General features: G+C 39.1%; 1 protein-coding gene across 1 annotated transcript in view; it reads right to left on the bottom strand.

The window, feature by feature from the left end:
• Nucleotides 1-734: 734 nt before the first annotated feature.
• Nucleotides 735-12,031, bottom strand: part of LOC121325947 (copine-7-like) — a 30,537-nt gene continuing 19,240 nt past the window's right edge. The window contains exons 6-16 of the mRNA XM_041269035.1: nucleotides 11,751-11,834; nucleotides 11,546-11,635; nucleotides 10,758-10,856; nucleotides 10,426-10,512; nucleotides 9,976-10,035; nucleotides 8,458-8,591; nucleotides 3,441-3,495; nucleotides 3,015-3,066; nucleotides 2,602-2,735; nucleotides 1,853-2,089; nucleotides 735-881 (exon numbers count right to left, since the gene is read on the bottom strand). Coding sequence (XP_041124969.1) covers nucleotides 744-881; nucleotides 1,853-2,089; nucleotides 2,602-2,735; nucleotides 3,015-3,066; nucleotides 3,441-3,495; nucleotides 8,458-8,591; nucleotides 9,976-10,035; nucleotides 10,426-10,512; nucleotides 10,758-10,856; nucleotides 11,546-11,635; nucleotides 11,751-11,834 — 1,170 coding nt within the window. The 3' untranslated portion in view covers nucleotides 735-743. The remainder of the gene's footprint in view (nucleotides 882-1,852; nucleotides 2,090-2,601; nucleotides 2,736-3,014; nucleotides 3,067-3,440; nucleotides 3,496-8,457; nucleotides 8,592-9,975; nucleotides 10,036-10,425; nucleotides 10,513-10,757; nucleotides 10,857-11,545; nucleotides 11,636-11,750; nucleotides 11,835-12,031) is intronic.

Raw genomic sequence — 12,031 nt, 5'->3', positions numbered from 1 at the left:
TGATGCAGCCAATAAGAGAACTCCAATAACCTCTGACCATTTTTGACATTAATGAAAGGCCATCAGCCTACAGACTCATGCATGTACCTTGCTCACAGTTTTGTAAAGGTTATAGATAGCTGGCCCGTAACTCAGTCTCCTGATGCAGGGAGGCTAGCTGGATAAATCATAAACAAACTCTTCAGGAGTTGGAGAGGGTTAACAATCTCAAATGTTTCGGTCTGTCTATTCATCTTCAGTCAGATCTGACCTTCAGAGTTGAAGTGAGTACATACCATGCCTCACTCCTTTGTAGGAGAGTGTCAGCTTGAGAATAACTCTGAGCAAGCTCTCTGGCTTTCGTTTTGCAAAGTTTTGTTTTGTTAGAAAATTGGTATCTGCTTTAAGAAAGGAGTCCACTTGCAAGGCAACGATGTCTTTTAGGAACAGAGAACCTGCTTTTCCACATTCATTGCCAGATGGGAGTGTTTTTAAGACCAGTATTTTAGAAGTCTTCATGCTAAGCAGGCACACCCAGTTAGGATAACCAATTAGACGGTTATATTACATTGACACACACACTAAAAGATCATTTGTGCAACAGAATGTAGCGTCATGGAGAATGAATGTAGACAGTTGTTTCCTGTTTAATTTGTAAACAGTTTTATGCAGTTCTGTCCATCTCTAATCCCCTCCACCCCCCACCCCCCCACAAGCTGTTTTCCCTTAATCATGTAGGATTTTTTAGGGTGTATTCCCCCTAATTATTCAGGAGTGTTGGCTGGTGAAATAGGTGAATCCATTATTGGGCATTTAGGTGAGAAGGCCTTGTAGCTGTAATATTCCACTACCTGTTTGGGCACCTCTGCCAGCACACACTTTGCCAGGGCTGCTGGGGAGGCCTGCAAGACACAATACAGTACAATAGAGGTTTACTCTAGAGAACCACTGGCAGCATTCTCATTAATCACAAAACCATGGCTCTTGAGCAAAGAGCGTTGTGATGTAATAACACAAAGGAACTGCAATGGATTACCAGTGTGCATTTGTTGTGCTACATTTAGTATGTCGAAATATGAAAAAGATGTCAGTGTTACCATTCTATCAATGCCTTGCAGTATATCCTTGTTTGCATTGCCCTTTCATCCATAACCACTGCTTTTCCGATGATGTTCATTTGGTAAGGTCGGAATGTTTAACAATGTGCAAACATTATATTTAAAATTTTTGTAGACTAATGAATGTGATTATTATAATTATGAAACAAAAATGCCTTTTGAACTCAGTTGCTTTGATGTGTGAGATTGTAAAAGATGTCTCTCCACTACAACCAAGAATTCACAAAGCTTTTTAAATGTGCCTGTGTACTAGAGAACAGTGAACCAGGAGGCAATGATTACACTTTTCACCTGCTCATAGGGTAGAACAGACTGTACAACAATATTAAAGTGTAGATTATTAATATCTGTATTTACATTTTTGTTGTATTGAAAAGACTACTAGACCTGTTCTAAGAAGTACTGCATACCAATTAACCCACAAAGAGGTGCACAAATATGCATACATTTGCATGGTGGGTTATTTTAGTTCAATTGAAAATGAAAATCTTCAGAACGGTATTATATCAATTTTACTTTCACTTTTTAAATATTCACCTGCCACTCTGTTGTGTAGTGCAACAAACGTGTACATATTTTAGTAACGTCTTGCTTTGTACTCATCCCAGCCAAAGCTACTTGTCTACACGTCTACTCTGAAGTAGGAGGTCAATTTATGAAACCACAGAAATCTTTGTATCTACAAGTGTTTGCGCAATTACGCAAAACAGCCAATTAAAATTGACCTTCATACTGGGCAGTTTAGATAAACCCACCGTCTTGAATTCTCTGAAGGGGACAAACTGGACGATGTCTCTGAGGACAGGCTCTCCCTTGGGGGCGCGCAGCACCCCGTCATCGCCATCCAGGATCTGCATGTCTGTGAAGTCTGCATTGCCCACGCCCACGATGATGATTGACATGGGCTGGTAGGAAGCCCGCACGATGGCTTCCCGCGTATCCGCCATGTCAGTGACAACGCCGTCCGTCAGGATCAGCAGGATGTGGTATTGCTGGAAACACACCGGGCAAAAACACTCCAGCACACGTGGCTAACACTTCGATACTCACTAAATGTGTAGGGGTCAATTTAATTGATCTCAATACTGCAGCTGTTTAGACTACTTCAAATAGAGACATCTGTATACCAACATCTCTATAAGTGCATGTAAGTCTCTGTTGTATTTACACACTGACAGTAACTAAAAGATACTGAATTTTATATATTTATATATATATATATATATATATATATATATATATATATATATATATACACACACATATAACATATAATACTGAACTGGATTTCTCTATAGAATATTGTATAGAATAATGGCAGAACATCACATTTAATAATGAAGACATTTAAAAAAAAAAAACAGCCCTTGCTATCCTGTAAGTAAAGTGAAAGGCATGTTCAATCTGAAAACATACTAATACATCAGAGGATCCAATTAAAATGGTTTGATTTGACAGGGGTATTTACATGTCCTATGGCAAATTAAAGGAGGCAGGTACTCACAGATGCATCCTTGCTCTTCTCTTCCCTGGCTGCCAGTTTTGCCACCTTGCTGATGATGGGGGCCACGTTGGTTGGGCCGTACAGCTGGATTTTGGGCAGGCAGCTCTGGTAGGCCTCCACAACTCCCTGGATTTCTATAGAAAAGGAAACAAAAACAGCAGTGATGGAAAAACTACAGATAAAACTAATTGCAGCGTTTTTCCGGGGTCAGATGGAAACAGGACTCAAACGTGTAAAACATTACAAAACACGATGGACTTTACAACATTCCCACTGCTTACTATTGTTGTTTACAAAGACTGTGGCAATGGAAACCACCATTCACATCACTGTGGCAGTAAACTTGGATATGAAGCATCGGTGCCATTACTAAATGCAGCACAACCCCTTTAAAACTTAATCTGCTGTCTTACCTTCACATTCATCATCGTCTGGGTTGAAATTAATTGCAAAGTCATGAGAAACCTAAAGGAGAAGAAATAAAACACAATTACAAGGAGAGCTGAGCTCTGTGATGTATACCCATCCAAATGTATTTAACCCAGCATTCAGTGGAACACCACAAGCCACTGGCTCTCTTACTGCACACACTCATACAGCGACTACAGCGGAGACTTGAACCCATCAATCATTATCTAACATATAATGGACAGACTGCTGTACACTTAACTCCCCTAAAGGAATAAGAAACTAATCTCCAAAGATCGTTCAAATGGTTTTTCTTCAAGAACGATTTAAAGTGATTTCCTAAATCTTGAATGCTCAAACTAGAAGTTTTGGTTGAGAAGCAGGTTTGCACTAAACGTAATGTTTTTTTTTGTTTGTTTGTTTTTGCTTACCTCATAATTTGGAGGGATTCTAGCGCCAAAGCCCAAAGCAGAAAACCTCTTGTCACTAGGATAGTAAATCAAATAAATACACATGAGTAAGGACAATCAGTATTTCACACTTTAAAATAGGTACCTGTTAATGTGTGGTAACTGAGGTTTACAAAGTTTGTTTTCTATCCTCAATTAACTTCAGCACTATTTCCACAACCCACCTCCATATAATTTGATTATACTTTGAATGAATAATACGTTTTGAAGGTACACTACACCATACATGCCCGTGGTCATCACTGTTCAGAAAACATCTTGTGAAACAGTCATTTAAATAGTCTTGTGTAAGAAAAATGCATGGGCCAAACACCAACTACCGCTATCAAAGTCTCTCAGATCCTTACCCATCATGACTTGCACTAGGGAGATAGAGCTTTTGCATACCACAGTCACAGTTAAACCAAAATGTGACATACAACTTATTGAAAGTACACATACACTGGAAAAGGAGAGCTAAAAATGAAAGAATATCTTTGCATTTACCGTCTGAGGTAGTCGTTCATTCTGCTGCATTGTTTCTGAAGAGCTGAAGCTTCAATTAAACTGAGTGGATTATTTGCATAATTGGGCAATAGAGCTATTTAAATTTCTTTTGACTATGATGGCTCTAATTAAAAGGTTCACTTTATTTTCCCCCAGAGCACTTGAAATGTCGACCACAAAATGTTCATTTATTTCTCTCAACTGGGCAGAAATGTACATATGATCAGCCCTTTTTTTAGAAAAATATTTTTGTTTTGTTGGTTTTTAACAAGGTTCAGGGCCATTATTTAATTAAAAAAAAAAAAAATTAAAATCAAATTAAGTTTTTAGCTAAAGGGGAAACAGTTGCTGTCTGTGTCTGCTTCTACTTGGGGTACTTCAGAGCAATACACTGGTATTATAATATTATATTATATATTTTTGCAGTGAAGATTGTAAGAAGAGAGAGAGGACAGTAAGAGAGGAACATAGACAGGGAAATAAGTGGACGGTGGAAATTATCAAAGTAATGGGCTCACGCTAGGCTCGCTGAAGGCATTAATACATAGGATTAAAAGAAAGAAACGAGCGAAAAAATCAAAACACCACAGGAAGATTCTGCAGTTCACATAGGAGCTAAATCAGCCTTAATAGCCTAGAGATGAGAGGATCTGACAGCACGTTGCCTGAAGACTGGGGTCATTCTTCAGAACGGTGTCCTCACTCCACACACATATTAACAGATTCCAGCTGCTTTGTATTTCTGTCTTACATTGGGAAAGTAGAAAACCTACTCTATATGCAATGTGTTCTGTTCTATTTCCAAGATAAGCGTTATTGAAAAAGTTAACTGAGGATATGTAGAGCACAGATGAAGCAGAAAAGCATCACAACTATTTTCTATTTGCTTGAAGCTAATAAGACATGAGCCTTTAACTGTAGATCCTTACTGGAGAACTGCTGATGAAGCAGGGCATGACATTATTGATCATCTTGCTTGCTCTCAGCCTTGGTCACCCTCAGGCAGTGTTAATGCAGCCGATCTGAAACCACACCTTGTAGGTTTTTAAGATGTTTCAATGAAGAGCCCAAGTTTCCTAAAAACAAATCTGTTTCTTTAAAAGGCGAGTGTTTTATTAAGGTATTTTGGGCACTGTTGTAGCTGGATCATTCCTCTCTAGCTGATGTTACTTTTGGATGCTGTTACTTATATGTGGCATATGACTGAATGCAGTTCATTTCCATTAAGCATACGTTCCTAGCCCAGAACAGACCAAGAGGGTTAAGTCAAGCAGTTCCTAAATGGTAGGTTTATGTTGACAGAAACATGACCGTGTTAGTAATGGGAAGAGTCTGGAAAGGATTATGATAACAAAATGTCATCTGTCTGGGTAGAAGTTATTTGATAATAAAAAAATATACATTTAGATATGCTAAGCTACTTAAACCGTTCGCATAATTGACATATGGATTAACATTTTATTTTGTTTGTTTTAGTTGCTGCAACAGGACTATATCACATTGCACACATTGTAGTAGTCTTGTCATGATTTGTATGTGACATGACCATGCAATATTAAAAACACCACAAAATAATGTCAAATGATTTTAATATTACAGTTCACCTATAATTACAATGGCAATAATAGGATGAGTGCCTGTTAAACAATCACTGAAGATTTCTATGTTAACATGTTGGGTTTTGTCTTGAGTGTTTCACATTTCAAACACTCTCTCACTTAATGTTGTTTTACCATACAGTGTGTTCTATGTGTTTCTTACAACATTTCAATTATCTCTTTTAATTGGGGGGGGGGGGCACTTCCTCAGCGTTTAAAAATAAATTCTCCACACAAAGTAACGATCGAAGACGGCAACTACATAAACAACACCACCCTCTAAATTTCAAATTCTCTCTGTACAAGGTAAGAAAATTGCAGAGCAGAATAAAGAAACAAAATACAAAAACTAAATGTAGAACATCTACCTGTTCTTTCAACTATCCCTGAAGGAAACACAACGAACTGTGCCGCCCTGGAGTGTTACAGCATTAACTAAAGCTGGTCTTCCTGGACTGCAGCAGTACAAACCCTCTGCCTTTAATGAATTCTCATAGGCCACCATGAATTCAGAAAGGTTGCGAACAGCTTTGGGCAAGCGGTAGGTGGGCTTTTGTGTTGTTGGCCACAGTGCAGTGCATTCACAAGCACATTCCTGGCTATGCAGAGCCTCTGTCTATTAAAATGCATAAATAAACGCCTGCATGGAAGGATCCAATCAATCGTCTCACTGAGTTTTTCAAAGGAGTTTATCTGCATCATTTCTGAAATGCGGATGAGTTACAGCTCCTAAGGGTAGATGTGGTGGTGCTGGATCAAGGGTCTTCTCAACTTTTATTTTTGTTATGTGGACTGAATGCATTACATCAGTGTTTTTCATTTTCTGTATGGATTTATACAGCTTTCTTTCTGCTGGCATTCATGTACACCGTACATAAATTAGTGCATACATTAAAAAAATATATATATCTATATATATTAAAAATATACAGTATTTTATACTTCAGAACCTTCAAATAATGGACCTCAAATTGTGCAGTAAAGTGTAGGTACCTTGTGTTTCTTTGTAATTCAAAGTCCATTGTCACAGACAGGCTCAGTAGTCTATCCCTTTAGAATCATCAGTAGAATGCCACAGGGCTCCGATACCAAAAGTAAGACTTATCATTGAAATAAAGCCCTCTGTTAGCTTGTCGATGCTCCGTTCTTTATTAACCTGCTTTCAGGTTAAATACCTCATGTTAACGTCTCTTTAAACAGTTCCTTTCATAACCAAGGCTGTAAAAACGTACCTCTCAGTATCATAACATTCTCACAAGCCCATTGTGGATTGGCTGTTGATTTTTTGTTTTTGTTTCTCAGACTTCATTACACTTTGACACGGGTTCATTTAGTTATTTTGTTTTTGTTTTTTTGGGAAAAAGTCAGCCTGCAGACTGTCACCACTTATGCATGGTCCCTTTTGACGTATTAGTAATTATTTTACTAATGTTTAATCCATTATACAAAAAGTCATTATGATTATATACTTGTAAATATTCAAGTGTGTTTTACATACTGTATCCTCCTGTTAAGGCCTTGACCCTATAAATAATCCCATCGATAATTTGATGACTCTTAATAGAGGTCTAAACTATGTGCATGTATATATTTTGAAATACATACATCACTATGATTTGGATTCCTTACTTCTGAGTTATAGGTACCAGGATCCTAGGAGGCTGAGGTTTGAAAAACTGCAATTTGTGTTTTTCATGTGATTGGCAGCTACCAGGCAGTGATTGACATGATGTACATAAGGATCTCAGTTTAATAAATAGTTGTGGAATTTAAAGAGATTTATAAATCATCTATTGAGACATGGAGTCAATGAATTATGACTTTACACAGTGTAATATTTCTTTAAACAGAGTAAAAATACTATTATTTTTTTCTTCTAACATTCTGTGAATTTGAATGCAGTTCTCATGAAAGGGACAAGACATAAGCTGCAGTCACGTGTGGAGCTGTCCGGCATTTGACCTAAACACCCCTGCCATGAGGCCCTGGCACTCCACAGTGTTTGACCCAGATACTGGAGTATCCTGTGAGTCGTTACTGAACTTGTCACTATAAGCCCAATTCAGCCAGAGAGGGAGACGCTTGATAGTTTGTTTTCATTTCCTGTGACTATGTGAACAGACGTCTAGTTCCCTATAAGCAGGACAGCATATCCCAACCCACCCAACACATCCTCCAGGTCATTTTCACAGGTAGAAAAGGAGCTTGGTATTCCCCGATTGGTCCTGTTACAGCCCTATGTATGTATGTATATATATTGCATGTTTGTTAGAACTATTGATAATTGAGACCCAAATAAAACAATGAAAAAACAGAGAACAATGTACATTATAAAGGATACAGAGCTGCTTTTTCCTGTTCCCTGTACTGGCACATGTTAATGAACCCCTGCTAATGACAAGGCAGTCAGCTTGACAGCGAATGTGGTGTTTCCATGCCCGGAGTAGAGATAGGATCTCACACAGCACTGCCGAGAACAGCAAGAGCCAGAGTCCATTGTCTCTGGCTCTAAAGAGGCATCACAAATGGAGCAGAAAGACAATCAGCTACTGCTCTTCATCTAATCTGAGCAGAACTGTACTGTCGATTTACACTGGACAAAACACTGGAAATCATCAGAAGAGATAGAGTCCCTACAGTACAATGCCATGCTTTCTTGAAACTGAACTAAAAAGGATATACTAGCAACATGGAGGACAAGGATGCTGCAACAGTGCTGTGATACTTGCTTGTAGATCAACTATGATAAAAGGTTTCAATTGCAGATAAGATAATAAAAGAGGTAGGGAATGGGAACGCCGCACAATTGCACAGACTGGCACAGCAGTGTGTGCTCCCAGGGCACTAACATACATGACATGGATCAGCAAGTCTATTTGATGAATAAGAGATACCTGTCATAGTCCTGGCAGATCTCTCCCACTGCAACCAAGGCTTTCAGATACTCATTGGGCTGGTAGGGGTTGATGTAATGGAGCGAGCAGCTGTTACGAGGATCTCCATTGGAGGCAGTGAAATCAATAGCTACCTGAAACACAAAATAATACATTTATTGTACCATTCTTATACTTTCATATGAAGTAATCTGGCGATTGGCATGCCCACGGTTCATAGACAAGTACAGAGCAAACGTGTGAGCCTTCAATTTCTTATGACCAAATAATTTCACAAAGGAATGAACAAACACACTGGTAATCTATTGCACTACCATATTGCCATATCGGGACCACTAAGCAATATGTATTCCAAAAAAACCCTCAAAAACAGCAAAAGCACAGGAGAGCATGGTAAAGCAATAGTCATCCAGAGTATCAACACAACAAAGGTTGGGTTTTTTTGTTTTGTTTTTTAATTTAGTGATCGTTAATTGTTTTTTATATTATTTTCTCCCAGTTTCGAATATCGAATTTAATAATTTTTTTAAGCTTGGCTCACCACTACCACCTCTGCATTGACTCGGGAGTGGTGAAGGCGAACACACGCTGTCTATTCCTACGAAGTCTATGCCGTCAGCCGACCGCTTCTTTTCACACTGCAGACTCAACATGCAGCCACCTTGGAGCTACAGTGTCGGAGGACAACACAGCTTACAGGCAAGCCTGCAGGCACCTGGCCAGACTACAGGGGTCGCTGGTGCGAGGTGAGCCGATGACACCCTGGACAACCTAATACCTCAACGTTTCCCACAAAACAGTTCAACTTTACACTGAAGGCTTGTACAGTATACTTGACTTCTTATAATTTACCTAAGCACAAGTAAATGTACGTGCAAAACTACGAAGTGGCAATGAAATATTACCATAGTGGATTTTTCAATAGCAAATGGCTTCTTTGAAAGGAATTCATGAACACTACAGAGCCCTTATTGTAAATGACAAGTGAACTAGTTTTAATGTTTTGCGTTAGTAACATTTATTATTGCAAAAGTAATCATACAGAGGGAGGAAGGAAAGCTTAGGGGCATGCACTGGAATCAAATTTGAATTAGTTTAAAACTGTTGCCTTCAGCAACCCGGATCATTAACAGTCTACTATCCAATTTGATTAAGTGCAAATGTGTCTGTACCTCAATTGCACACAGCAGTGTCACTCACAATATTTGACCATTCTAATCTGCATGTGCTGCAAGTAGAAACATGGAGTGTAACAAAATCCACAGGGAAAAAGAAAAAAATAATTTAGTATATCCTTCTCTGTGCTGTACTCCCTCTATACTCATTGACATTCCAGTTTGTTTACATTACCAAAAAGTAATTTTATTCAGTTATCGTCCCAGTTAAAGCCTGCTTATCTTGGCATTACTTTACGACTAAAATAGACATGCTCATTCCATTATATTGCAGTAGTGGGAGGTTATAAATGAACTACATCTCAGGAATCAGGCTCTTGGATTTAGACATATTCTAACTTACTGTGAAGTGTATCTGGCATCCCCCCATGATGAAATCCAAGAAAGAGTGCTCTCTGTGAAGCTGCAGGAAAAAAAAAAACAGTCAAGGATGCATGGATAAAAATACATTCATTTAAAAACAAATGCCAGCAATTGTTTTTCAGCCTGAAAACAAGGATTGCAATATTAGCTTATTGATTTCACATTTGCTTTCACAATGCACATGTAATTGATACTAAAAGCTTCTGAAAAAAAAGCACTACAGTGTGAACTCTCTTAGATAACAAAGAGCTGTATCTGCTTCTCCTGGTGCAGTCTTGCTGTGTACATTTAATATTGGTTTGCTAACCTACTTTGCAATCACTCATTCATATTTACGAAAGCCATTAGAATGGCATTTCCATATTGGTGCTAATTAAAACCCTCGTTAGTGGACACTGCTAGGATTTCTTGGTATGCATCTCTGTCTTACTTTGAGTTCGCTCAGAATTACCACTCCAGAGTTCTTGTAATTCCTCTTCTTGATTTTGTACTTGGGGTTTACACAGTCCCAGCTGACCTTTGTATGTGAAAAGAAAGAAATGTGTATTTCAAATTTCCATCAAATCAGGAATTCTGCACAATTGGTAGGATCGGTTTGAGCAAGGCAGGCAGGAGGTGTTCAGGTTAGGAGTGGGCTGTGCTAGCAGAGCTCTAAGGAGAAGTTCCCTACCCTTTCACTTTACCAGGATTGCCTTTTCACACCTCACAGAAACTCAAATGACTGTGCATGCTTTAAGGAATGCCACTACCACTCTCACTGACCGTGTTGCCACCCACAATTTTCTGCATTTCTCCAAAAGTGGTGAAAAACTCCCCAATGAAGTCATGCTTTCCCCTGGAGTCATAATCCCACACCAAACACTGTGGGAGAAGTGTGACAGAAACACACAGGCAGGTCAACAGCATCACAATACTCAATCATAATGACAATCACAATATCCACACTAGTAAGAATAATGTCTAGATTTGTCAGATATGGTTTTGTCAAGGCCCACATTCTTATTGTAGCTCCCTGCATAACTGTCACAAATGTTGAAGCAATTCCAGATATGTAATGCTTTACATATCAATGAAGATATGTAACTGTGGGCATCAAAAAGGATGAATATGATTTACCAGTTTCCAGTAGTGCTTTTCAGGCACTGACACATTTTGACAAGGCTTTAAGAATTTAACACAGCAGATAAATGACCACAGTAGAATAACATAGCAGGTTACATTTAGTGTATTTCTGTGGTTTGTTAGGAGGATCACCAAGTGCTAACTGTGCCAAAATGTATGTTAGTTTTGTGACTATAGGGGGCAAAATTAGGACCAAAAAACAAATTTTTCTTGTCACTGGAAAAGCCAAAGTCAAACCCACTCCTTGGGAGTTGAAAGGCATGAGCTATGCACCTGAGACCTCTACAGTGTTTGTGTGTGCGTGTGTGGGCGTGCGTGTGTTTGTGTGTGTGTGGCAGTGAGGATTCTCTATTTAACCTGAGGCTGTATGTGGAATATATAGATTATTCACTCGCCACTAAGTTCCGGGACAGCTTCAGTAGGCTTACTTTCAATTTCTTGTTCTCGTCGCAGCTGCACAGTGAGCTCAGCGAGACTTTAAAGGAGTCCCAGACAGGGTTCAGGTTATTCTTGATAACCTGCAAACAGAACATGGCAACATAGAAATGAGCCAGCACTTTCAGGATGTGCCATGTTACTGACAGCAGTATACAAGACCTTGCAGCTGTTCGTTAGTGTGGCTGGGGAGCTCACCTCAGTTCTGTGGACAAGCTGCTCACTCTCATCTTCATTGATCCGGTAAATTTCTAAGAAGGGATCCGACTTACTGAAGAGATCCTGCAATACACGTAAAGACACGTTCACAGATTACTGAAAACTCTGGATTCACCCAGACACACCCAGTACCACCTCAGTGAGCACTCTGCAGTTCCCATGATTTCACTTTGACACTTTGTGCTGCCACAATACTAGTATTAGTACGATTGCTTTGTTTTCTGCCCCTGTTCACTTCCCTGGGAGCAAGTATTATTCTC

Source organism: Polyodon spathula, chromosome 13 (assembly GCF_017654505.1).
Source record: "Polyodon spathula isolate WHYD16114869_AA chromosome 13, ASM1765450v1, whole genome shotgun sequence".
Classification (NCBI taxonomy): domain Eukaryota; kingdom Metazoa; phylum Chordata; class Actinopteri; order Acipenseriformes; family Polyodontidae; genus Polyodon; species Polyodon spathula.
The sequence above is the reverse complement of the archived record's forward strand: the minus strand, read 5'-3'. Positions and strand labels throughout refer to the sequence as shown.